The 27,675-nt window shown below is 54.7% G+C and overlaps 1 protein-coding gene across 1 annotated transcript in view; it reads left to right on the top strand.

Annotated features, from left to right (window-relative positions):
• The first annotated feature begins 20,080 nt into the window (after window positions 1–20,080).
• The window catches only part of TBC1D22A (TBC1 domain family member 22A), a 355,202-nt gene continuing 347,607 nt past the window's right edge, over window positions 20,081–27,675 (top strand). The window contains exon 1 of the mRNA XM_027595286.2: window positions 20,081–20,285. Coding sequence (XP_027451087.1) covers window positions 20,224–20,285 — 62 coding nt within the window. The 5' untranslated portion in view covers window positions 20,081–20,223. The remainder of the gene's footprint in view (window positions 20,286–27,675) is intronic.

The raw sequence follows: 27,675 nt of genomic DNA, 5'->3' as shown, positions 1-27,675 counted from the left end.
TGGCAACTAATTCCAATCCAAATTATAAAAACTAGGCAGGAAAACAAAACCCAGATGCAGGCCAGAGGCATTCAGAGACCAGCCCAAGTGATACCTGGTTTAAAACCGCAGGAGTTAGGCTAGACTTAAAAGGTTATTATTTGGGGACGCCTGGCTGGCTCGAGGTTGTAAGTCCTATAGCCCCCTGTCGGGTGAAGAGATTGCTTAAAAATATAATCTTAAACAATAAAAAAAGGTTATTTTTCATTGGTAGGGACTGATGAATACGTAACAGTGGTGTGTATGCCTCTACGCCCCGATAGCAAAGAAACAAAATCACAAAGGAAAGGGCTCTGGAAGTGCAGGAGAAAATGGTGGGCATGAACGTATTGTGTGCAGGTGGATCCAGCCAAGGGCAGGAGCCAGAAACGGCCCCTCAGTGACAGGCACAGAGGTCCAGGCTCAGTCCCCTGTGCAGAGCTCACCATGGGAGCAGGAGTGGGCAGTCCCCTGTGGGAGCCACAGCCCCGGGGGGTGGGGGAAGGGTCTGGCTTAAGCCAAGTAACAGGTGACAGGGACCCAGAAAAAGCTGCAGGTCAGTGGTGGCTGGGCTACGCGTCCAACCTACTGCGGCCTGGCTTTGCTGTTCTCAGTACGGCCTCACTAAGTGATAACTCGCATACCACACGCTTCCCTCCTTTAAAGCACACAGTTCACTGGTTATCAGTGGACTCACCACGATCATTTTCAGGGCATTTTCATCACCTGTGAAGAAACCACGTGCCCTTAGGGATCATGACCCTTCCCCTCCTGCTCCAGCCCCTGACAACCACTGATCGACCTTCTGTCCTCACGGATTTGCCTGTTCTGGACATTTCCTGTGGATGGAATCACACAACATGTGGGCTTTCGTGACTGGTTCCTTTCCCCTTGCGTCCGGTTTTCAAGATTCAACCACGGAGCGTGCTCGGGTGCTCCATCTTTCACATGAGAGATGAGATCTGCTGTCGTAGGGCTGGACCGCACTGGATTCATTCCATCATCAGCTGCTAGACATTGGGGGTGTTTGTACTCTTTAGCTGCTACGAATAATGCTGCTGTGAACATCCGTGCACGGGTTTTTGTGTGGACATGTTGTCAGTTCCCTCGGGAACATACCTGGGAGTGAGGTTTACTGGGTTACAGGCTCACTCTCTGCTTAACTGTTTGAGGAGCCTCTAAACTGATCTCAGCCCCTGCACCCCTTGGACACCCACTAGCAGGGCTGGGGGGCTCCCGTTCCCACACGTCCTGGCCCGCACTAGTCCTCACCTGTCTTTCTGATGCTAGCCACCCTAGAGGGCATGACGGGACGCCTTGCTGAGGCTCAGCCTGGCTTTCTCAGTAATAAAGCTGACAGTCTGATCCGCTTTGGATTTCTGTGTCTCGTCTCTCACTTGGTTCTGAACGTGGGAGGAGTGGCTTTTGTTTTTTGTTTTGTTTTTAAGGATTTTATTTATTTATTCATGAGAGAGAGAGAGAGAGAGAGAGAGAGAGGCAGAGGGAGAAGCAGGCTCCCAAGGAGCCAGGAGCCCGATGCGGGACTCGATCCCAGGACCCTGGAACCATGACCCGAGCCGAAGGCAGACGCCCAACCATCGGAGCCACCCAGGCGCCCTGAACATGGGAGGAGTGTTACTTGTTAGCCCCTCAAATCCCAACCACTGCCTCTGTATCTCCTCTGGTTGGAACTAACCCCACCCTCCCTGGGGCCCACCGTCCCACCCACTATAGGCTTCTGTTTCAGCACCTGGAAACCTGTGTCCATTCATTTCCTTTCCCTCTCGTGACCGAATTCCTCAGGAGCAGACCCCCCAACAAATGGCATATTCACTGGGGCCCAGTGAATCTCTGGGCTTTCAAGTGCTGTGATTGATTAGTGATGCGATTGATTAGTGATGTCCACCACTGGCAGGGGAGGGAGCACACAGAAAGAGGCTGTTTTGGGTCAGCTCCCCAGAAAGCTCTAGGTCCAGAGTCTGACGGTGGGCTCTGCAGAAAGGCGTTCATGAGAACACACAACCACTATGGCAAAACAGAGACCTGAAACAGTCATTCCGTGAAGAATCACGAGAGAGAGAAATCAAACCTGTAGGAGATCCTGGGTGGCTCAGTTGGTTAAGCGTCTGCTCAGGTCATGATCTCAGGGCCCTGGGATGGAGCCCCACACTGCGGCTCCCTGCTCAGCAGAGAGCCTGCTTCTCCTTCTCCCTCTGCCCCTCCCCCTGCTTGTGCTCTCCCTCTGTCGAATCAAGAAATAAAATCTTAAAAAAAGAAAAAGAAATCAAACCTGTATCCTGTATTCACACCTAAGATTTGCAAACAGCCAAGGGGCACAGGAGAAGATGCTCAATGTTACTAGTTGTTACGGGGCGCCTGGGTGGCTCAGTTGGTTAAGCAACTGCCTTCGGCTCAGGTCATGGTCCCAGGGTCGTGGGATCGAGCCCCGCATCAGGCTCCCTGCTCGGTGGGGAGCCTGCTTCTCCCTCTCCCACTCCCCCTGCTTGTGTTCCCTCTCTCGCTGTCACTCACTCTCTCTCTCTCTCTCTCTCTCTCTATTAAATAAATAAATAAAATCTTTAAAAAAAATGTTACTAGTTGTTAGGATGTAAATCAGAACCACGATGAAATACCGCGTCACGCCCACTCGGATGCTACGATAGAATGATGGAGAGTAGCAGGGGTTGGTGTGGACGTGGACAGACGGACCCCTCGTGCATTGCTGGGGGGCGTGGGGGAGGCAAAATGGAGCAGCTGCTGAGCAACAGTTTGGCAGCCCCTCAAAACGGCAGTAAACACGGAGCTACCCTGTGACCTGAAATCTTCTGAAAGCAGCGACCTGGACAAGGATGTTCACATGCTCGCAGCAGCTGAGGGCAGAGACAACCATGGACGTCGATAGAATGTGGAGTATCTGCATCCTGTTTGGATGAAGTGTCCAGAACAGGTAAATGCACAGGGACAGAAGGTAGATTAGTGGTTGCCAGGTCTGGCTCCAGGGCTCTCTACGGAGGCCCTGCAGATGGGACAGGATTTCCTCTCTGAGCGAGCAGATGGTTCTGAAATATGTACAGGTGATGGTTGCACAAAAACGTGAATTTCTTAAATGTCACTGAATCGCATGCTGTTGAACGGTGCTCACTGCGATGGTTTCAGCGGTGTTTTTCCGCTGCTGGCCTGCTGGAAGGCAGTGAGGAGCCCAGGGGTCCCCGCCTGGCTGTGCAGGTCACCCTAGGCTGGCCTGACCCACGTTTCCTAGCCTCCCCCAGGCACGGGCTGGGCCGCTGGGCTCCTGAGCCCTCCAGCTGGGCTCGCCCCAGGCAGCACGGGGTGGGTGACCTCATTTAGGCTTGGAGCAGAAATAGAACAGGCAGCGCCAATTAGCAGCTGCACGTGAGCTGGGGGCCAGCTAATTGGCCACAGCCTCCCTGCACTTTTGTGGGTCATGGAAAATTCCACACCAAACGTTCTTCCATTGGTAGGCGGGGTCCTGGGGGTGCCCTGTCCCTGAGGACACACCCAGTTTTGCCTCTTGCTTGTCCATAAGCCAAGGTTGAGGGTGTATGGAGCAGGGGAGGCACAGCCCCCAGAGATCCCGATTCAGCGGGGTTGGGGGGGGTGAAGCCTTGCGCATCCACACTCTCCCCAGCTGATCTGGATGTAGGTGGTCCTCACACTGCCCAGCGAGGCACAGTGGGGTCCTGCCTTGCCCTGTCCCACCCAGGGTCGGGAGTCCAGGCCCTGAACCTGCTCTGCACCTGGGCCTGGGGGCCACCTGATTGCCCAGCCCCAGAGGCCGGCTGGTGCCCGGCAGCCTGCACGGGGCCTGGCCTAGAGCTGGCCGCTGTGTCACCGCTGCTGTGAGCCAGTCTCTCCGAGCCAGAACTCCGGCCTCTTGGACACACAGGCTGCTGGTGTGAGGAGCCCGGCTGGGTGCTGAGAGCCATCTTCTGGTCCAGGGCTGCTCTGGTGGCCAGCCAGGTGACTGGGGGCCATTCCCCTTGCCTTGCTGGGCCCCACTTTCCTTGAAAGCACTCATGGGGGTGCAGGAAGCCACATGGTCTCTCAGGGTCTTTCCTGCTGACACTGGGACCCCGAATGTGCTTTTCTATCCCAAAGCACCCCACCTTTAAAAAGAAGCCTGGGTCTCAGTGGTGAGGGCCCAGACCACTGGGCTTCCTGTGGGCAACCGCTTGGGGAGGTCAGGAAGCCGAGTGGTCTTTCTTGGAATCGCCCCTCTGATCTTCTGCCCTTGTGGCCCCTGCAATACCCAAGAACAGGGGTAACGGCCTGAGAGAGACCCCACCCCTTCACTTACACCCCCTTCCTCTTCTGAGGAGCTGCACCTCTGCTTCTGTCCTCTGTCCTTCCTCCCTGTGGGGGGTGCCTTACCCTCAGGAGTGGAGGAGGCAGGAGCACCCGCCAGTGTGGGAGTTGGGGATGCTGGAGCTCAGCGCAGCTCAGCCCTAAATATAGTGCTGGTATCTGGGCCTCAGCTTGCCCATCTGCAAAATAGGGGTGCAGAAGAGATGGCCCTAGGACACTGTCGGCTCTGATACCCGTGAGGCTCCCGGCCTTTGCCTGCTGTTTACACCTTGTGACTTCCCTGGAAGCAGTAAGCAAGCAGGAAGGGCAAAGTCTCCGGGCACACAGAGCCTGCTTTGTCTCCTACTTAAACTCCTGCAGAAAAAAAAAAATCACCCTTTCATTACCCTCTTTTTCCAATAAGGAAACGGGCTGAAGCCAGCATGACCATGAGTCATAGAGTGAATCCAGATCCTCGGGAAGATATTTAAAGGATGCTCTGTTGCCAGGCTGCCCCCACCCCCACCCCCACCGCCACCGGCTGCCAGTGGCCTCCGAGTCGGGGTCTTTTGGTCCTGCCGACAGCAGGGGCAGGAATTCAGAAGAACCCGTGAGATGCATGGCAGAGTGGTTACCACCCCCATTTCACAGATGGGCAAGGTGGCCCAGAGAGAGGCTGGCTGTGCCTGGTCACACGGAGTTGGGGCCGCCTGACCCCAGCCAGCCCTCTGGCCACCCCTGGCGTCGTTCCCAGGTTATAGTGAGTGATGATGCCATGCCTGTGACACAGGGGGATGCTTGAGAGAGGAGGGGATGCGGGGCCTGGGCATTAGCGTGGTGCTGCGGCCGCCGGGTGGGGCTCCGGGAGGCTGGCACTGACTGCCGTCCTGGGTGGCGAGCAGGAGGGAGGCACAGACACTGTCCAGCCGATTTCCCTGAAATCTTCAGTCCCTACACTCCCCCAGCCCCTTGTCCCTGTGGGTGTGATGACTCGGGCCCACTGTCAGCTCCCCGCAGCCTGGCTGTGCCTCAGGCAGGATGCCAGGTCGCTGGGATGCCAGGTGTGGCCGAGGCGGGCAGCCGTGAGGGAGCATCAGGGGTCAGTGGTTGACAGGAGTGAGCGAGGAAAGAAGGAAGCGAGCAGGGCAGGGAGGGCGAGGCTCGCACCTGGCCGGGAGCCCGAAAGCCCGGGGGCCCCTGCGGCTGCCGGACGTGCGGCCACAGCCCGGCTCTGACAGCTCAAAGGAGAGAACCCTGGGCTGAGAGCCCACCGGCGCAGCCCTCCCTCAGCCACCAGTCCCGCACCAGCAGCTTCTCTGGGGCTTGAAACGAGAGCAGGTGCCCTTCATTCTCCTGCCTCCTTCCTCCTGCGCTCTCTCCCTGGGTCCAGGTCAGGTGGGGCGGGAGGTTGTCGCCCACCAGAGACCCCTGCAGCTGGAGCCATGGGGCTGGGTTACGGGTGCAGCCTGCTCTAAACCAGGAGTGAGGCTGCGTCGGGGCCCAGGGGGTGTTGCCAGCCCTGTGGGTTGGGAGGGTGCCTGGCACCGTGGATCCCCCCCAGGGGCCCCTTTTGTGCCTGGGCTTCTGCCCCTGCCGGCCAGCACCTTCTGCACACCGCCTGATGTCCAAGGCCTGGAGGAGCGCGGGGGCGGGGGGTGGTCCCAGTCTCGGGTTCCCTGTGTCAGGGGCACAGAGCGGGCTACCGGACCTGGGAAGACCTGGAGGATTTGGGCACGGGTGTCCCCAGGTCGTGCTCCCACAGGGCTCCTGGGACTCTGTCCAGGCATCTCATTTCAAATGCCCTGGCACCACTCCAAGCAAGCCTTACCCGTTCTTCTATTGTGGCTTCTGCTCATTCCTGGCCGGAGGGTGGCCCACGTCTTTGCTCGGCTCGGCGCCATCTAGAGATGGCTGGTAAACGCTGCAGCGAGGGAATGCGCTTCCCTGCGGAGCCTCCTTGCTCCCTAGTGCCTGGGAGGATCCCAGCCCCGAAGGCCCGGGGGGCGGGCGGGGGCAGGAGACGTGGGGTCACGGGGCTGAAGGTGTGAAGGGGGAGCGACAGGGGAAGCTAGGCGAGAGCGCGGAGGGACTGAGTGTGCTAAAGGAGGTGAACGCGCGGAGGGACTGAGTGTGCTAAAGGAGGTGAATGCGCGGAGGGACTGAGTGTGCTAAAGGAGGTGAGCAGGGGGATTCCGCACTGAGGCCCTCTCAGTTGCTGCCTGAGGCTGTCCCCGGAGGTCTTGCCTTTTCCAGGGCTGAGGCGTGGCCGAAATCCGTGGGATGGGGCCAGAGGGTCACTTCACAGCAGCTCTGCCCTGGGGCTGGGTCCCTTGAGCAGGGTCTGTCTTCAGATACATTACCAGGGAGCCTAACCTGCCCAGAAGGGCTGTTCCTGCCCCCTGCCATGTCCCAGGGAGACCTGGCTGAGCAGCCACCATCCTCCTTTGGAAGAACCAGCCATATCTGCAGGTCATCCAGGAAGTAGTAGTGGCCAGTGCAGACCCCACAGCGTGCCTGTGCACCTCGGGGCTTGTTGTTATTGTCACAGAGCTGGGTGGATAACGACTGGATTCCGGAATTTAATTTTTGTGCAGTTCACGAGCTTCCAGGCTATGAAGGACAGCTAACTTGGCCTGGAGTTCTGTGGTATTGCCTTGCTCTCCGGTGGCCACAGTCCCTGCCCTTCTGTGGCCCAAAGGGCACGAACTGCTTTTCTTCCCTGTGCACCTGAGCCCATCCAAGTTTCTGGACTGTAACGTGCACCCCAACCTTGGAACCAGGAGGAATGGTTTCCTGGCCGATGGGATTGGCATCTTAGAGGAAGCATGGGCAGGACGTCAGGCTTTGCAAAGAGTACTTTCTGCACTGAAAACTTTGTAACCTTCAATTCAAAGTAGCAAGCATGTTGGGAGCAGTTGCAGCGTTCGAGGCTGGGCACAGGCCGTATTTGGGGAATGGGGGTTTGGGGAATGGCATGCCAGGCTGTACCCTTTTCCAAGAGACACTGAAAAGTGTAGGTGTAACCCGGCTCGAGTGGAGCAGGCCCACCGAGCAGGCAGGAGGGTACAGGAGGCATTTTTCAGTTTAGAAGGAAAGAGGTGGCTTTTACTTACTGGCAATAAAACATGGTGTAGAAATAAAGAGCCGTTTATACCAGAAGTTTTCTTTTTTTAAAACTTTCTAAAAAAGATTTTATTTATTTATTTGACAGAGAGAGACAGTGAGAGAGGGGACACAAGCAGGGGGAGGGGCAGAGGGAGAAGCAGGCTCCCTGCCGAGCAGGGAGCCCAGCATGGGGCTTGACCCCAGGACTCCAGGATCGATGCTTAATGACTGAGCCACGCGGGTGCTCCCATACCAGAAGTTTTCTAACCTTATTCTCCATGTCTATCGGTAAAAAAGATTTTTGAACACAAACCTGTACATATTTATTTATAAACTATGTGCATGTACCTCTATCAATTCATAATCTAAAGATGAGCAAATTTAATTTATTTCCTTCTTTCCCCAGAAGGTAAATAGAGAGGGAAGCGTGGCTTTCTCCCCCTCCCCACACCCAACGACTCAGCTGTGACCACTGCTTTACAGGGTGAGTCTGACACGCCCGCGTCTCAGAGCCCACCCTGGCTGAGGTTGTCAGGGGTCGGCCTCACGCTTCCCTCCCGGTGGGCTGCCAAAGTTCCCAGGACGGCCACCGTAGGAGCGGTGGACCTCTGCACAGGTAGGGGGCAGCTGGGACTCCGGAATGGCCAGATCCAGGCCGTTCTCCTGTCTCTCGTCTGCTGCCCCTTCTTCCACACATAGGGAACGTGCTCCCAACCTTCCCCAGCTCATAGCTTGCAGCTTCTCCCATGGGAAAGAGGCCTGTGACTGCCCTGTCATCCCAAAGCCCACGTACCCACCGGTGCAGGACAACTCTGGCCCCACTGCAGGGGCTCCAGAGAACCATCTGGGAGACTCGAGCTCAGGGATGAGTCGCTGGGAGGTGGTCTCAGGGGATTCCTGCAGCCAGAGCATCCTTCATGAGCACACACCTGCCCTCATCTCTCTCAGCCCTGAAACCCAGCGGTGATTCCCCACGTTCATCAGGAAAGGCCCTCTGTGATCTCAGCCTTCTTACTTTTCTTTACAATAAAAACATTTTAACTTATTTTATAAGTTAAAAAAAAGAAAAGACAAACCACCGGAACGAAGAAGAGATTATCTGACAGGGCGGGGGCTGGATACGAAGCAAAAATACTCAAACCCCGTCAACGTAAGACACGCAGGAAATCCAGCGAGGAATGTCTGAAGAACAATAGACCTTTCCCAAAGTTCATAAAAGGAATGACTGGAATCAGGCGGAGGGACTTTTACTGGAATGACATGGGTCACATGATACGTTAAAGTTAAGCCTGGACAGATACTTGTGAGTTTCTTAACATTATTTCCGAACACACGGCTTCCTGTCATCCTCCACCCGGAGGCAAACAGCATAGGCATTTCAGTGCCTCCAGACTAAGGCTCTCCGCCTTGACTGAGCGATTGCTTTGGGTTAGCAAGTGATCTGAGTCTCAGGTGGGCAGTGAGGGCCTTCTCACTCAGAGGGAAGCTCTGGGAAGCGAGACTCCCACTCTCCCAGAGGAGAAAGGAGCAGGAAGCCCGCAGCCCCTGCGGCCAGAGGCCGGGGGGGACCAGGTCTCTGCACCGAGGGGCACAGAATCCAGAACACTGCAGAGAAATGTGTCTGCAGGTGGGCTTGAGCTGTGTGCAAGGCTTTCTCCTACGCGGACTCGCCCAGCCCTGACCCCATCAATCCTCTGTGTTGTTTTAATCAGCCGAATTATGTTTTCTTCATCTGGGAGCACCGTAACTGATGCGATGCCCTTCTAGAATTTTTCTTCCAGGTCTGCAGGTAAAACTTTTTCCAACAAAGGTTCTCACCTGCCTTTTCCATTTAGCCATCCACTTTTCTCTATAAAAAGAAAGTGCAGGGGCGCCTGGGTGGCTCAGTCAGTTAAGCATCTGCTTTCGGCTCAGGTCATGATCCCAGGGTCCTGGGATCCAGCCCCACATCGGGCTCCCTGCTCAGCGGTGAGTCTGCTTGTCTCTCTCCCTCTGCCTGCCTCGCTTCCTGCTTGTGCGCATGCTCTCTATCTCTCTGTCCAAATAAATAAATAAATAAATCTTAAAAAAAAAAAGAAAGAAAGAAAGTGCAGATCAATGTCTTCATTTTTAAAGGCTGCATTCATTGTGTTACATCGGCGGTCTCATGCCTCACTTCGGAGTTTCCTGTACACGCAGACATTCAGGTGTCTGCCAGTTTCCTACTGTTCGCCGTACCGTGGAAAGCCCCATGGGCATGTACCTTGGTTCACTTACCCGACTGTTTCTTTCTTTTTCTTTATTTTTTTAGATTTTATTTATTTTTTGACAGAGAGAGACACAGCGAGAGAGGGAACACAAGCAGGGGGAGTGGGAGAGGGAGAAGCAGGCTCCCCGCAGAGCAGGGAGCCAGATGTGGGGCTCGATCCCAGGACCCCGGGATCATGACCTGAGCCGAAGGCAGACGCTTAACGACTGAGCCACCCAGGCGCCCTACCCACCAGTTTCTTAAGATGATTCCTATGGGGGCAATTGCAGGGTCGAAGCGCACGTGTGGTCAGGGCTTTAGACGCTTCTGGTCACACCGGGCCACACAGATGTGATGCTCGTTTTCGCTCCTACCGTCTGTTTTCATCTTCGCCGGTCTGCCCGTAAATGGTGTTTCGTTGATTTTCTTATTTGTAAAAATTGCTAAAAGTCCCATTTTTATTTGTTCATTTACCACTTGCCTTGCCTCTTTAATATGTCTTGTGAACGATTTCCTCAAACATTTAAAAAATACATTTAATTTTTATTTTTTATTTTTATTATTAATTAATTAATTAATTTATTTTTAAAGATTTTATTTATTTGACAGAGAGAGCAAGAGAGAGAGAGCACAAGTAGGCAGAGCAGCAGGCAGTGGGAGAGGGAGAAGCAGGCTCCTCGTTGAGCAGGGAGCCCCATGCAGGGCTCCATCCCCGGACCCTGGGATCATGACCTGAGCCAAAGGCAGATGCCTAACTGACTGAGCCACCCAGGCATTCCGTACACTTAATTTTTAAAATTGGACTGTTTCCTATTGGGATCTTTTACTTCCTTATTTATTTATTTATTTATTTATTTATTTATTTATTTATTATTTTTTTGAGTAGACACCACACGCAGCATGGATCCCAATGCCGGGCCTTGAACTCGCGACCCTGAGATCAAGACCTGAGCTGAGATCAAGAGTTGGGGATGCTCAACGGACCGAGCCATCCAGGAGCCCCTTTTACTTCCATATTTATATCATTTCCATAGATTCACACTGTGTTAGTCATGGTTATTATTGACAAATAAGTCAACATTTTTAGGCCATCAAATCAATCAGTCTGTCAACACGGCTCCTACCTTGGGTGGTGCAGTAGCCATTGGGGTTCCTCCCCAGCATCCACACCACATCCCCCTTGTTGGGTAGCAGCTACAATATTTGGAAGGATGGACTCCCATCACCCCTTTGGTGTAGACCATGCCAGTGTGGCATTTCCTGGCCACGGTGACTGGTTCAGGGGTAGGCACATGGTCCAGGTCGCACACAGAAGTATCCTGGGACCTCTAGGGGCCATCATCCTATTGTTCCAGACTTCCACTCACCTCTGGGCTTGTTCAGCTGCATAAACTGAGAACTTCGTATAATGTCAGCCATTTCAGCTGGATTTTCTCGTTCCTGCAACTGCCAACATCCTAACTCATGCAGAATTCAGTCCTAGGAAGTGGGATGTGGCTAGGGGGAGACCCTAAACTCTAGACATGGCCGAACTGAGTGAGGGAGGGGGCAGGAAGGAGGACCGTCTCTCATGGAGGAAAATGGGGAACTTTTGCTCGATGTCATGAAATATCATGGTCGGCTGAATAATGGTCTCCAAAGATCTCTGCATGCCACCCCAGAACCTGTGAATGTTACTTCATATGACAAAAGGGAGCTTGCGTGATTAAGTTGAGGGCCCTGAGAGGGGCTGGTGGTGCTGGATGATCTGAGCAGTTCTTTGTGAGAAGCGTCTGGGAGGAACTAGAGGGAGAAAAGGCAGAGGCCGGAGCTTTCCAGATGGAGGCAGAGGCCACAAGCCAGGGACAGTAGGTGGCCACTGGAAGCTGGGAAGGCAAGGAAGCATGTCCCCCCTGGAGCCTTCTAGAAGGAAGGCATCCCTGCCTACACCCTGATGTTAGCCCTTTTGCGAACCTGCATTTGGACTTCTGAGCTCCAGGACTGCAAGAGAACAAGCTGAGTTGTTGTCAGCACTTAGTTGGTGGTCATTTGCTCCAGCAGCCCTGAGAGACCAGTACAAACATAACTGTCTCCCCTTTACTCAGGGGCGCAGGCTATCCGGGAAGTCGGTTGGAGCCCTCACATTCCATAGGTGGGGTGGCTCACTCAGCAAGCTCCCGAGAGATGCATCGGGACATCGTAAGCCTGAAGCTGGCCCATCCAAACGCAGAGAAGCCTGAAACTTTAACTTGGCTAAGAAGAGATCCTTTCTGCCCTCCAGGATGGCCGGAGGTCAAGAAAACCAAGACTTTGCTCCAGGCCAAGCTAATGAGAGCTGAGCAGGTGGGTGGGTGAGTTAGCAGGGAAATCCTGGGGCAGGGGCCGAGTGAGAGGACTCCCAGCCCTGCCCCAGGCTTGTGTCAAGCAGCTTCCCAGAAGCATGTCTCCGGCCAAGAGGGTGTGCCCTCTTTTTGTGGGGTGCATCTGGGACGCAATGCAGTCTGCAGCCCGGTGCACGGGCCTGGTACTTCACCAGTGAGGCCTTTGTTTTCCAGACCCCCATGGTGGAGACCATCAGATGATGGATGGCTGGGGTGGTTAGGCCGAATCCCATGCCCTCTTGCTGGGAGACAGAAATTTCTGGTTTAAATTCTCCCCATTCATAAGAACTTTGGCTTTGGATCCCAGTCCTTGGAACTGACCAGAGGCGGATGGACTGAAGTTTGATAAGATTTTAGGGCCCCTGTATTGCTATGGGTCATTATGTATTAAGATTTGTTTCCTTTTCCCTCTTCAAGGCAGGAGTTGTTAATGCTCAGTGGGTAACTCAGTCTGAGGTCACTTGGCCACGAGAGGCTACATCTGACCCCACAGCAGAGAGAGCATCGCACCTTCCAGATGTGCAGGCCTCACTCAGACGGAGCAGGCTCCCTGGGGGAGGGGGTCACTCCCCCCAGCTGTCTGTAAAGGTGGAGGGCAGAGGAGGGCTGGCAGGGACAGGGTGCTGCGTAAGGACTCGGTGACTGAAGGGTGACCTGCAGCGCCTAGGGGCTGGGCACGCCCCTCTTCCTTCTTTCTGTCGATGGTCTCATTTTGTTCCTGTCTCCTGTCACTGCTGCACAGAGGCAGCTGGGGGCCCCCTGATGTTTGGGGTGGCCGAGGTCGGTGTGCTGCAGAGCCGTGGGAGTGGGACTAGGAGCAGGCGTGGAGGCTCTGTTTTCTTTTCTTTTCTTTCTTTCTTTTTTTTTAAAAGATTTTATTTATTTATTTGACAGAGAGAGAGCCAGCTAGAGAGGGAACACAAGCAGGGGGAGTGGGAGAGGGAGAAGCAGGCCTCCCGTGGAGCAGGGAGGCTCTGTTTTCTGAGTTCTTTGTGACGCTCAGGGCCCCGCTTGCCCTGGGCACCTTCCCCCAGTGCCTTCCGGCTTCTCCCATCTCCACCGGCTCTGACCCAACACTTCCCCAGCCGATCTGCCCGCCTCCCTGCAAACAGCAGCCTGAATCCATAGTGGGCTGAGACCTATTGCTGGGATGGGAAGCAACCTGTCCTCAGGCCCCGGAGGGGAAGTTCTAATGAGTCCAAGCCAGCAGCCCGTTCTCCCTAGTGATTGGTCTCTCCTTCAGTGCCTGACTTAGTTCTGGCTCCTAAGGAAGCCGCCCGGGGGATTGCCCTTCCTGGATAAACCAGAACTTCTGGAGAGGTGTTTTTTTTTCTTTTTCTCCTTAGGCCTCCTTCCCTCCCTGTCTGGCTGGGACACTGGCATGAGCACGTGATAGATGGAGCTGTGACACCATCTTGTGATCATGAGGCAGCACGCCTGAGCTTGGTTGCGTTTGTCTCGTCTGAGCCAGCGGATTTGAGGAAATGCCCTGGAGGAGGTTTATTGGGTGATGGGTCATTTTATGTGTCTCCTTGACCGACTGGCCATGGCGTGCCAGGATTAAACTCCACTCTGGGTGTATCTGCGTTGTGTTCCCAGATGAAATTTGAGTTTGAATTGGTAGACTCAGAGAAAAGTAAGCGGCCCGTCCCCATGTGGGCCTCAGACACTTCCTGATGGCCTGAATACCAGGAGAGAGGAAGGAAGGAGAAATTTGTCTGGTTTTTGCCTCACAGCTTGGGTTGGGATTTAGCTCATCTGCCTCTGCGCTCCGACTGGGCTTATAGCCACTGCCTCCCTAGCTCACAGGTGCGGGGTTGTGGGACTTCTCAGCCTCCAAAATTGTGTGAACCAAATCCTCATAATAAATTTCCATTTACACGCCCCCCCTCACCACTTGGTTCTGTTTCCCTGGGAAACCCTGACTAGCACATACCAGGCTATACTGAGGATGCACTTGGGAGCCATGCCTGTGAGAGAGTGAGGGCCATGGGGCAGGACGGGACGAGCAGAGGTTGAGCCACAAGCAGGCACAATGACCTTGTCTGATCCACCCCACCTGGAGAGCCTGGAGCTGGGACAGCCCTTCAGAGACAGCGTGAGTCGAGGACAGGGGGCTAGGTCTTTGTCTCTTCACACTGGCCAGTCACTGGATGTGGGCTGGCCTGGGGGTGAGTAGCTCCCCTGGACGCAGCACAGATGGTTCCCAGGGAGCCCTTGGCTGGGCGTGGGCAGGACCAGCACTCCCTGCAGTGGGGACTGGGTACCTGGGTGCTGGGGGAGTGTGCCCCCCAGGGTCCCCTACATCACCCAGCGACTCAGCCAATAGAACATCACAACAGCCGCCTGCCTCTGGCCCTTTTGGGGGCAGAAAACGAAGTTTAAAGTGCTGCTAGTCGAGCGTCCTGTTACTTTCCATTGAAGGCATCATCCGAGGTAAGCCTTGGACCTGGGGGCACGCTGGTGAGTTGGAGAGAAGGGAGACAGAAGACCCAGCCTGAGCCATGAAACAGGTGTGGAGGGACATGACTCAGTGCTCCCAAGCCTCACTCCAGCAGCAATGGATTCTACACGTCCACACTGACATAGGAGGCTGACATACCCCACGCTGCCCGTCTTTCCTCTTTGGTTTTAGTGCTGGGAGCTGATTGCACACTTTGTGAGTGTGGGAGGTGCTGCTATTGTCCACCAATATCCACCCCACCATTCTTCAGTAAGAGAACTCAGCCGTTTCACTGGGAATGGATGCCCAGGCAGACCACACTCTTTGGCATCCCCTGTGCGTAGGGTAGTCACGGGGATGTGAGCAGAGGCAATAAGACCCAATGATTCACGGACCTGTACCCTGTGTGTGGGCTTCAGAGAGTCTGATCCGGCAACCAGAGGCTCTGCACAAACTTGTGTCGGTCCAGGGGACCCACTTACAGCAAAGGAGGTGGTGGCGGCGAGCCCGTGGCTGGGGGACCCACCGGTCCTCCAACATACACCACACTGCCCAGAAGCTGCTGGCCCAACAGAGCAATTAAGCTGCCTTTCAGCTCAGAGTTTATAGCCCCTGAGTCGGGGCGCCCTACTTGACGCTATGTCCCCTCTAAGTAAAGACCTGGGTGTGGGAAGCAGGGGGTGAAGGCAGGACTGGATCCGCTCACATCACTCTCAAGAGGTTTCCTGTTCTCACAATTCTGGCCTCTTCTAGAAGTCCCGAGCCCCAGAGGGGGAATGCTGCCAGAAAGGGAGGTGGTAAGAGTCTGATTCAATGTCGAGTCATGGCTTCTTGCGCCAGCAGACTAGCCAGGCGAAGGATAGGGTCTCTCTGTGGCCACCAGAGGAGGTAGGGATGCTACTGCCCGGTGGGGCCAGGGGAGAACACGTCTGACACCTACATGAACCTGCTTCTCTGCCCAATTTTGATGGCATGTGGACAAGTACCGCAGCCATGGTCTGAGAACGGTGTGATGATCGAGGGTCTGAAGCCTCTAGGATGAGAGTCTGGGTCACCCCACCAGGTAGCTCATCCAGAACAGAAGAGGGAGTCTACAGTGGGTAAGAGCAGAGGAAAAGGAAGTGGGGGGGGGGGGGGACGGGGGATGGGATGACTGACCGCCGTGGCTCCGAGACTGGGTCAACCTTCCTCTTGTAAATTTCCACAAAAGGAAGCAGGCAGAATCCTAGAGATGTTCTTCCAATGGTGACCCCTGTGACGCTCCTGCATCCGAGTGGTGCCAAGGTGGACTGCAGTCAGCACTATGGTGTGCTGCCAAGATCCGCTCCTTGGGACTAAGGCTCTCATTTCCTCCGTGGCCGGGAGTGCTGGCTGCAGATGACTCAGAGAAGTCCCTCCGAGGAGCTGCCTGCAGCTGCAGGGCCCCCCTCCCAGGGGGCAGCCATGCAATGACTGGTTTGTGCATGGTGCAAAGGCTCCACCCTCTGGTCTCAATTCAGGACATCTCTCCAGGTGGCCCCTCACCGTTCAACCTCGCCTCCCCAAGAAGCTGCCTGCACGCAAGGATCTGTCTCTCGGGGAACCTGACCTACATCACTTGCAGCCATGCCCGAGACTCACCTGTTACCCAGCGCTCCAATCTTTTGTCTTCCTGCTGCAGCTGTGATGCTCCCTCTCCCTGGAGCCACTCCTTGCATCTTGTCCCATCTTGCCCGCTCGCCTTAAACTGCAGTCACAGGTCTTCTCAATTGTCCTGACCCCTCCACGCCTCTCAGTGAACGCTGCTCATTCATTGTCTCTCTCATCCTTTTCCAAGAGTGTGCTCACAGACACAGCAGTAAGAGGTCCGCAATCAAACGTTTTATACATGGGAGAAGTCATAAATAATATAACAATGGCAGCATACACTCCCTCTGCCATCAGAAATAAAGCATAATCATAAAACTGAAGCCCCTTGACTTCCTTACTTACTGATCAAAGTCTCCACCAATACCCAGAGGCAACCACTCTCCTGAATTTAGTGTTTAGCATTTTTTTTTTTTACTCTAAAAGAATGGAATTAAATAGCACATGCATCCACATTCAACTTTTTTTCATTTAACCTTGTGAAATTCATTTGTGTTGATATATGTGACTAATTTATTCATTTTGTTACCATATAGCATCCTATTGGATAGCTGTGTATCATTTATCAATTCTCCTAGAGATGACTTTATGACCTTCCCCCTTGCCAGCAGTAGCAGCATGTTGCAGTGAATGTTCTTGTCTTTGCACACTTGGGCAAGCTGCTCTAGGGTACACAACAAGGGTGCAATTCCTGGGTTGTGGAGTATATGCATCCTTAACTACTAGAAATTGCTAGATGGCTGTTGAGAATCACTAAACCAATTTATACTCCCACCAGCAGTGAATCAGTTCATTCTGCACCGCTCACAAATCCACATCCTTGTCAATTTTGGCATTGACAGATTTTTAAGTTTTAGCCCATCTGTTATGTGTGAAATGGCATGTCCTTGGATTTAATGTCCGTTAGCTTAAATCTTAGTGAAAGTAAGCTTCTTGTTTGTTGGGGCACCTGGGCAGCTCAGTTAAGCATTTGCCTTTGGCTCAGGTCATGATCCTGGGGTACTGGGATTGGGCCCTGCGTCAGGCTACCAGCTCAGCGGGGAGTGTGCTTCTCCCTCTTCTTCTCCCCCTCTCTCCCCCCTCAAATAAATAAATTTAAAAAATTAAATAGGGGCGCCTGGGTGGCTCAGTCGTTAAGCGTCTGTCTTCAGCTCGGGTCATGATCCCAGGGTCCTGGGATCACGCCCCACAACGGGCTCCCTGCTCCGCGGGAAGCCTGCTTCTCCCTCTCCCACTCCCCGTTTGTAGTCCCTCTCTCACTGTCTCTCTGTCAAATAAATAAATAAATTCTTTAAAAAAATTAAATAAATTAAAAAAAATTATTTGTTGCATAGGGGTGCTTGGGTGGTTCAGTCTGTTGAGCTTCTGACACCTGATTTGGGTTCAGGTCATTATCTCGGGGTCATAGGTTTGAGTCCTGCGTGGGCTCCGCACTCAGCGGGGAGTTGGCTTCTTCCTCTCCCTCCTCATCTGCCACCACCTCCATCCCCCATGCCCTCTCTCAAATCAGTCAATCAATCAATCAATCAATCTTTAAAAATTAGGGGCTCCTGGGTGGCTCAGTCGGTTAAGCGACTGCCTTCGGCTCAGGTCATGATCCCGGAGTCCTGGGATCGAGTCCCGCATCGGGCTCCCTGCTCGGCAGGGAGTCTGCTTCTCCCTCTGACCTTCCCCCCTCTCACGTGCTCGCTCTCTCTCATTCTCTCTCTCAAATAAATAAAATCTTTTAAAAAAATAAATAAAAATTATTTGTTGCACAAATGAACACAAAGCGCTCCACTCATTCATTCTGGTTCATGCATCTGTCCTGTTTGATGCCTGCAGAGATCCCATCCCCAGACTCTACATATGTTACACCTCAGTTTATACACCTGGCCTTCTACCAAACGCTCCTTTTACATCCTACCCTTACCAAGCCCCCCGGCCAAAGTCCATTTCTGGGGATTGCTTCTTCTTGGGTTTGTGTTTGATTATGTTGCCCATGGTGCTGGCCTATTCCTGCGACCTTGCCCCGGCAGATCCTCCCATCCCCTCGCCTGGAGACCAATCTGTCCTCTCACCTCGTGCTTGGCTGAGGCCTTCCATCCGTGACCTCGCCCCAGGTCATCCTAAACCAACCATACACGCAGGCTGCGAACAGGCTGACCCCTCCTCTCCTGTTTCTGTGACTGGCACTGCTGACCCTTTGCTCAGTGGGTCCTGAAGCCTTCATCAATCTTGGTGTCAGTCTTGCTCCTTTCCCCAGGAGACTCGAGGCAGGAAGGCACCCTCAAGCTATAGGGACAACCCGTCTAAGATGCTGTAATTGCATCCAGCCAGTCACTAACTACTGCCCACTGTTTCTCTGTGAATTCTACTTCCACCATCTTCAGTCCTGCTGTCACCTCACTGATTCTTGCAATGAGCCAGAAGAGCTGCAGAGAACCCCTGAGGTCCCCAGTGATGTCCACAGGGGACCCCGGAGGCTGTTAGGAGCCAGTCTCTGAGGAGGATTTCTGAGGCCTTGGGGCTGTATATTGGGAAGAGGTCCCTGGGGCCTTCCTGAGCTGCACTAGGAGAGAATCTCAGGAGACTGCCTGAGGCTGTGTGAGGAAGGAGTCCCTGAGGATCCACTGAAACTTTATTGAGAGATCTCTGGAGACACCCTGAGGCCATGTAAGGAAAGGATCCCGGACGAGGTCATCAGGCTGTGCAGCAAAGGAGCCCTGAGGATCTACTGAGGATATGTCAGCTGGGGATCACCAAGGATCCATTAAGGTCACCCCAGAGAGAAGATTCCTGGAGTTTCTGTGGTGACAAAAGGGGATCCCTGGAGAGTTCCCATGGCTGTCACTCATCCAACAAACAGTCATAGAGGTAGAAGGCATAGGCCCCGCCGAGCAGTATCCCACAAGCTACCTGTGGGCACAGATATAATCAGGACAGTCAGGTAAGTGTTGCAGGGTGGATACAAGGGCCTGTGGAAAGGGTATAAAACTCAGTGTCCGAGAGGTGAGCGAGCCATTCTGCTCTTCCAGGAGGGCCAGCCTTTGGGGATGGTGGGCACACGGCCGACACACTGCATATAGAGCACCTGGTGCAGTACCCTGGACATGGCAAGAACTACATCAATGCTACCTAACAGTGAGCGAGGAGGCATGGGCAAACTTAAACATACGGCCCGATTTTTGTTTCACAAGAGAATTGGCAGCCGTGTCAACGGACTCCCGAAAGTTAAACTGTACTGCAGTCTTGAACTGCCAGGACCTGACTTCTCGGTCCAGGTCTGGGACAAAAGAGAAATCTAGCGCAAGTCGTGCATGTCACTTCACATCTTCCGTTGGCTACGTCAAATTAAAACAACAAACAACAAAACACCTAAACATAACTTCGGCAATGTATTTTATTGAGTCTAATACACCCCAAGTATTATTTTATCACGTAACCAATGCAGACTTGTTCTTTTTAAAGATTTACTTGAGTGAGCTCTCGAGAGAGCAAGTACGAGCGCAAGAGCACTAGCCGGGGAAGAGGCAGGGGGAGCGAGAAGCAGAGTCTCCCCGCCGCGCAGGGGGCCCGACGCGGGGTGCGGTCCCAGGAGCCCGGGATCCTGGCCTGAGTCCAAGGCAGACGGCCGGCCGACCGAGCCACCCAGGCGCCCCACCGATTAGACTTACTCTTTCGCCGCTGTTTCAAGCCGACTCTTTGAAAACCCTGCCGGCGGCTTACTGCGCCGGGTTCCGCGAGCACCCAGGCGCCACCCCCGCTCTGCCGACCCCTCCGCGGCCTCCTCGCGCCCCGGGCCCTCCCGTCGCCTCGCCCAGCAGCAAAGCACGGAGCCGGGCGTGCGCCCCAACCAGGCGCCGTCACGAGGACTCTGGCCGCCCAGGCCGCCGCCGCCACACCACACTTCCTTCCCAGCGTCGCCCTTTAATGACGTCCACACCCGCGCCTTGCGTCAGGCGCGCCAGGGGCAGAGGCGGGACTTCCGGACGCGCGGAGGCACAACTTCCGGGGGGAGGCGGAAGAGCCTCTCGGCTCTAGGCTCGGGGAGTCCCGGGACCGCTGAGGAGCCACCCGGGGTACAGGGAAAGGCCGCCGGGCCTGGCCGGCCGCACTCGAGGTGTCGGGGCCGCGGGTCTGAGGGATGAGGAGGGGCCATGGCCAGCGACGGGGCCAGGAAGCAGTTTTGGAAGCGCAGCAGCAGCAAAGTCCCGGGCAGGTGGGTGTGACGGAGGGGCCGGGTCGGGGTCAGGGGTCAGAGGTCAGGTGGGCACGTAGGCCCGCTGCGCTGCGGGTGGAGTCGGGGGTCTGGGGAGGGGTGACCTGGGCTGCGGGAGGGCTGCTGGGGACGCGAGGGGCGTTGGGGGAACGGCGGGCTCGAGCGCAGGGTCTGGGAGGTGACAGGGGCTGCACGGAGATCGAGGCTTGAAGGGACGAGGAGGAGCGGCCCGCGAGTTTTCCCGAGCCTGGCGGGCTCTCCTCTGCGAAACTTCTGGGCTCCCTGGGGAAGCCGAAGGGGACCGACTTGGGTCGCGCCGCGAGGAGTTCGGAGGAGCGTGCGGAAACTGGCCCCCTGGAGGGGCAGGCTGTGCTCGCTGGGCGGTGGCTTTCTACGAGGGGGCGTGGCGGTGTGGCCCACTGGAACGGCCTTCTTGTCTCTCCTGTGGACGGCTGCTTTTGGCCTCGAGCTCGAGGATTTGCTCAAGTGGATTCGAGACTCCCTGTGAATTTCCATGAATCCCACTTTCTGGCCTCAAAACCAACTCCTTTCTTGAGTCAGCAGCAGGAAGCAAATTAAGGAAAAAAAATTAAACAAAAAATGAAGTGCGTGCAGTGACCTGGGTGCACCCTGGAAGCTGTTCAGCTCCAGAGTCCTGATCAGCGCGTCGCTGATCCCTGGCCAGGGCCCCGGGGAACGTGAAGACATACATGGACAGTGCCTAGGAGAAACAGTTGCTGGCGAACACAGATTAGAGAGAAACAGGTCAAGATGTCTGAACACGGTTTATTCTGTTTGTAAACTAATGTCTGAATACTGAAAATTAGTAGGAGTTGGGGTATTAAAATAACTCCATGTAGAATCATTTGTAAACACAGCTTATTCGTAAGTGTCGTATAAGAAACACTATGGGTGGAGCGGTAGAGTTGTAAACCTCGGGGTTCACTGTGTTGGGTCAGAAACATGCAGTTGTCAGGGTGATTTGGGGAATTAGTAGGAGTGAGTTACTGCCGGCTCAGACACACTGACTTTGGAGGGGATCACCAGGGGCGGCCAGAGATCCTACTTCACGCCACAGGGTTGTGTGTGATTGAGGAAGAAAAGAGCTTTCTTCAAAACCAATGTCAGGGTCCAAGGTGATGTGAAAATTCTGGAATGGCAGAGAGTAGGAGGTCCCAACAGTGAAAGAGACGGAGGCTCCAGAACATAGACTCCGGGGAAAATGAGCCACATGGCAGTAGAACTTTCGTGTGTTGCCTTTAGGTCTTGAGATTTTGGTTCTTCCTCAGTCTAAATAAACTCTGATTCTAACCAACTGAGCTCTAAGAACAGTCGAGCTGCAGTATGGAGTTACAATGGTGAATAAACATTTGGATTGAGGACTGTATCTCTTGGTAATTTGTCTTTGTATTGGATTCAGTGGTGCCGCCCCCCCCCCCCCCCCCCGCCCCATTCATGTCTGTCTGGAAACCTGTGAGTGTGACCTTATTGGGACATAGCATCTTTGCAGATATAATTCAGTTAAAATGAGGTCATACTGGGTTAGGGTGAGCGCTAGTCCAGTGACTGGTATCTTTAAAAGAAGAGGGAAATTTGGACACAGAGAGATAGACATGGGGAAGACATGTGAAGACGGAGGCAGAGGTTGGAGCCATGTGCTCACAAGCCCAGGAATGCCAAAGATTGCAGGCAACCAATGGAAGCTAGAAGAGGCAAGGAAGGATCCTTCTCTCAAGACTTCAGAGAGAGTATGGCCCTGCCAGCACCTTCATTTTGGACCCCAAGCCTCCCGAACTATGAGAGGATCAATTTCTGTCGTGTTAGGATGGCCACGGGAAGCTAATGTGGTCTCCAGCTTTTTTCTGTGAGGTTCTGTGTCACCAACGACAGACTTCCGTTTCCCTCTGATTTTGGTGCTGTGCGTGTCTTAGGCGTTTTTGAGAGCAGCTCCCTTGTCGGATTTCCAGAGTTGGAGTGGAGTCTGGCAGAGCTGCCGGAGGCTGCCACTGCAGAGGGCAGGGCATAGAGGAGAGGGTGGGCCCACTGGAGAGGCCTGCCCAGCGACCTGTGCCCCGCGCCTCCAGGCCTGGCTCTGACGGTGCTTCTGTTCAGGCAACAGGAGGGGTTGCGAAGCTATGCCCTTTTGCCCATCAGTAGCTCACCTTCCTGTGCTGATCACTTGTCACACGCTTAGTCCTTACCTGCGCAGGCACAGAGCTGGCAGAGTTCCTGGCCGGTTTCCTGCAGCTCTGCCCTTTCAGTGCTGCCCAGGATTGTCTCACTCTTCGAGTGTGGACATCAGTCCAAGGAAACGCAAAGGAGGAAGAATAGACTCACCACAGAAGACAGAACTGTTAAGGGGTCTTTTATACAGCGTAGCCCTTAGTAGTTCCTTAGTGATCATTCACTCATCACAGGTCCTTGTGACAATAATGGCAGATAGTCACTGAGCTTTTACTGTTTGCCAGGCCCCATTCTTGGTGCCCAACGAGTGTTGCGTCTCCCTAGTGTTTCAGAGTTACAAAACAACGCGCTGTCCTCCAGCTGACACTCCCTGAGGTAGGCTCGGGTTAAGGCCCTTGCGTGTTTCCCCTGAAATGCCATGTGGAGAAGCATAGGAAGGCCCTTTATAACCTGACCCCTGCCCAATTCTTGAGCCATGTCTCCCACCCCTCCTTCCTTTGAACATTGCCCTCAGTGGTACTGACGGACTTGCGGGTTCCTTGGTGTCCATGCTGTGTGATACCTCTGTCAATTTCGTGCTCTCAGAGCTGACCAGAATGTTGTTTGCCTCCCTCTCCTCCCCTTTGCCTGGCTTATTTTATTTTTTATTTTCAAAGTTCACCTCCAGTGCACCTCCTTATAAAGCCTTGTGTGTTTTCCTGAAGTCTGGACTAAAGTACCCTTTCGTGCATCAAACTCACCATTGTTGGTATGTGCTTGTTTTCTTCTCCAGACCGTGAGCTCTGCTTTCGGTAGCGTGTCTTCCTCCCTTTTGCATTGTTAGTGCTGATAAATGGTGATTGATTCAGACTGCCTTCCAGATTAACCCGGAGGGAGTAAGTGATTTGGCCAGGGTCTCACACTGCCTGAGAGGTGGTCTTGCCAGTAGCCACCCCCCCCTCCACCCCCGTCCTCTATTCATGCTGGTCCTTAGGTTGTCTATTTGGCTGGGGCTTTCTTAGAAATTTCTGAATGAAGCAGGATGTGTGATATGGTGGAAGCACCTCTGACTTGGTTCTGTGGTCTGGGTTTCAGCCTTTTTTTTTTTTTTTCTGTTAATCTCTGTGTGACTTTCACCAGGTCATGTCACCCCTGGGGACATCAGTTTCTGCCAGTGTAACCTGATGAAGCTGGATGAGACCTTAAGTGGCTGGGATCTCCAGGCACGTATTTGTTTGGTCTGGTCCGATTCTCTTTGATGAGCACCAGAGAAGGCCTCTTGGAGCAGCTTTGAGAGTTTGAAAATTTATTCATTCACTAGATATTTGTTTAACCAGCACTTGGTGCGAATAACAGTTCCAGGGGCTAGAGATACACCAGTGAACAAAACAGATCAGAACCAGTGCTGTCTCAGAGCTTACAGCGGAGCTGGAGGGGCAGAGAATAGAGACCATGACTGAGTGAAGAAGAGAGTTACCCCTGAGAAGGTGGGAACTGTTACCCTGTTATTGAAACCTTAAGCAGAGAATTGGAATTGGGAGACATGTGGAGTGGGGAGGATTTCCTGGTGATCAGGTGGCCAGAGAAGGTCTCGCAGAGGAGGTAACATTGGAGCAAGACTCACAGGACGTGAGTGAACAGGCCCCCTGGGTGGCTGGGAGGACGGTGGTCTGGGCGGACAGCGGTCTGGGCAGAGGGCCAGTGGAAGGCTGTGGTCGGGAGCAACAGTGGTGTGCTTGAGAAGAGCGGGGCGCCGGGTGACTGGAGCTGAGGGAGGAGGAGAGCGTCCTGGGGCACAAGGTCTGGAAGCTGGTGGGGGCGGGCCTCGTGGTCACAGTGGAAAGATGTGGGCTTTCTGTCTCTTACTCTGATGGGGGCACGCTTTGGAGGGTCTTGGCAGAGGTGTGGCGGGATCCCTTTGCCCTCCGGGTGGGTGGTCGGTTAGGGGCTGGGAGGGAAGGGCGGAAGCAGGGAGACCGGTTCGGAGGCTGTGGTGAACATCCAGGTGAGAGAGGGTGGTGGCGCCACAAGAATCACAGGGTGGGTGGTGGGGGTCACGCCGGTTCAGTCTGTGACTCTCTGGGGCCGGTTCTTTCTTGGGCCAGTGACTCACTTGGCTCCCGAGGGGCGGTTGCCCTCTGCAGTTGTGGGTGGCACTCTTGCCACACTTAGCTGTCAGTGGCAGGACGAAGTCACCGCCCACCGCGGGTGCGAGCGCAGGCAGCCCTCCAGCGTGGGTCCGCCGTGGCCGCGAGCTCTGTGCACAGGAGGCTGTGCGGGCAGTGGGGCCTGTGCAGGGCGACATTTGTGAGCGGGATGGCGGCAAGAAGGACCCAGATTGAATCCGGCAGGGCTGTGGGTGCTTGGGGTGGCGCTGGAGGGGAAGACAGCTCACGGTGTTGTGGCTCCGACAGCTCTCAGCTTCCAGCGGTCACAGCCCGAGGAGTCTCCGAGCCAGTGAGACATCAGCTCCACCATCATCTTAACAGGCCGCCATCACTCATCAGCTGAGGGGAGGACTTGTTGGGGGGCAGTTCATTCATTCAGAACGTACTCTGTGTGCCAGGTCCCGTGCTGAATGCTGAGCCAAGAGATGGGGCTCTCACAGGCTGCTGGGGTGAGGGAGACAGTAAGCACATTGGTATGTGCTTCGAAGGTCATCATCTGGGGGCGTTGGCAGAAGCACAGGACCCTGCGTCAGTGGAAGGCCATGCCCTTCCAGAAGAGGTCATGCCTGACCTGAGACCTGGAGATGGAGAGGGAGCCAGCTTGCAGAGATGCGCAGATGCGGAGATGCAGGGTGGGCGTCAGAGCAGTCCTGGCAGGGGAAGGGTGCCACAGGGACCCCGGGGCTGGAGAGGGGGACGGCAGGGTGGGGAGGCTTGTGAGAAGAGGGGTGGGAGGCGGGCAGGGCTCGGAAGGCCACAGAAAAGAGTCGCGACAAAGCACTGAAGGGTGGCGATCACCAGGGTTCTGGCCAGAGGGACGGGGTGTGCTTGCAGAATAATGACCCCCAAAGATGTCCGCGCCCTTATCCCTGGAACCTGGAACCAGGCCACATGGCAAAGGAGAGTGAAAGGTGTAGATCCGCTGACCCTGAGAGGGTACCTTGTCCTGGGTGGCCTGGTGGGTCCCGTGGAATGGAGTGAGCACGTAAAAGTGGTCAGAGTCGACAGCAGATGAACACTGGTCTGCTGTCGCTGGCTCTGAAAGTGGAGGAAGGGGCCACGAGCGGGGGGGGGTGCTGGCCTTCTGCTTACAGCCGGCGGGAACCGCGGTCCTACCACCGCAGGAAACTGAATTCTGCCAGCAGCCTGAATGAGCAGGACGTGGACTCTCCCCAGAGCGTCCAGAAATGGATGCAGTGGCCAACACCTAGACTTTAGTCCTGTGAGAACTGCCTTGGACTTCTGACCTCCAGACTTTAAGATAATAAGGGTGGTTTAGGCTGTGTGTGTGGCAGACTGTTAGAGCAGCCACAGAAAAACCCTGAAGTGGGAGGAGGAAGGTTGGAGAAATGTGCGGGAGGGATGTCGGATGGGAAGGGTTGTGGGTAGCCTTCCGCACCTGACCCTGCAGAGTCTTGCCCTTGAATGTGGACAGGGCACCTGTATCCGTCTTCCCGGGTGCGCTGGCCCCTCACCGCCCACCTCTGCAAAGTGCATTTAGTCCCGAAGGACTGGAACAGCACTGGGAGGGCTCTTCCTCGTGTCTCCTTGGGTCCAGGAACCAGGTGGAGGCCCTGCCTCTTTTCCCAGAAGCTTGGATCTGCTGCCCTGACCAGCTTGCTCTTGTGTTTTCAGAAACCTGTTTGTTTCCTTGCTTGTATTTTTGAAGTGGCTGTTTGGACGGAGTGCCTGTTGATTCTTCTCTCCCCGTGTTGCGAGGAGCCCGGGAGTCTCTCGAGTGGGTCTTTGTGTCCTGTGTGAGTGGGTTTCTCCGGGCTCCGTCTGTAAGTGGAGTTGGTCTTACTGTGCCGGCGCCTTGGAAGCACCGGGGGTGGGGGGTGGGGGTGGTTTGCTATGCACACAGTTCCTTTTGCTTGTTTGTTTCCTGGTGGTCCTGTTTCATGTTACTAAATGCCTTTTTAGCTGGTCTGGAAATATTTTGAAAATATACTTAATGAGAATCATGTTTTTTCTCTTTTACATATTTGTCTAATGTAGCAAGTCTAGACTCTTATGGGTTAATCTTAAGTGAGGACAGAAATGATTAAAATAAATCCCTGATGATTTTGATTAAACTTTTTTTTTTTTTTTTTTAAACTGAGAGCAGGAGGAAGTTATTCCATTCCCCGAGTGCTGTGAAGGTGTGGTCGGAGGTCATGGGTGGGAACGAGTTGAAGTGCCCTGGGAGCCTACGTCTGTTTTTCTGTTTCCCAGACTGCCCTGGGCTAGCCCTGCCTGCGTGCAGCATGGAGGAGGACAGTGGCGCAGTGACCGGGGCCAGTATGGGACACCCGCCCCTCCCCGGCCTTTCCAGCAACTCCGTCTCTAACCGCTCCTCAGCTTCCTTGTGCTCAGACATGCGCAGTGTGGAGTCTGGCCCCGCAGGCCGTTCGGGGTGCAGCATGGGTCCGCCTGGGGGCTCCTGCAGACAGCCGGGCATCGGGATGGCCCTGTGCCGGGCCCTGGGAGCGCGGACAATGCTGAGCGAGGCAGCGTTTTGTGCCACACCCCGGACGAGACACCGTGGGCCTTGTTGTGACACTGCACACTCGCGACTGCTTCTCTCCTGCCAGGGTCCTGACACGCGGCGTGCCATCGGCCCTCCCTGCGGCCGGGGGTTTGCAGACCCGGAAGTCTGGGCTGCGGGCGGGTGGCCAAGCTGGCCCCCGGGAGGGGGAGCTGGCTCCCACTGCTGGCCCCTGGGCTCGGCCCTTGCCCGGCTCCTCTGGCCTGGGGGTCGGGAACCTGGTTCCTGTGCACTCGGATTTGCGCAGCGTGGGGGTTCTTCAGGAGGAGAGGAACAGCTTCTTCTAACTTCACCCTGACCAGAGGCAGAGGGGTTGGGAGGCCCAGAGGGAACGGGGCAGCCTGGGTTCTTCCCATCTGTGGGGCCTGGGCTTGGGGGACTTTCATTTTGAGTATCCCTAGTCTTTCTGTTCCCCCATTCTGAAATGCTGTTTCCTCTTTTCTGGGGATTAACATGGAAAAATCCAGCCTGAGTACCGAGGGTCACAGAGGTAGGTGCCTGCAGTCGTCAGTGGTTAGAACAGTGTGGACTG

Source organism: Zalophus californianus, chromosome 9, assembly GCF_009762305.2.
Source record: "Zalophus californianus isolate mZalCal1 chromosome 9, mZalCal1.pri.v2, whole genome shotgun sequence".
In the NCBI taxonomy this organism is placed as follows: Eukaryota; Metazoa; Chordata; class Mammalia; order Carnivora; family Otariidae; genus Zalophus; species Zalophus californianus.
The sequence above is the reverse complement of the archived record's forward strand: the minus strand, read 5'-3'. Positions and strand labels throughout refer to the sequence as shown.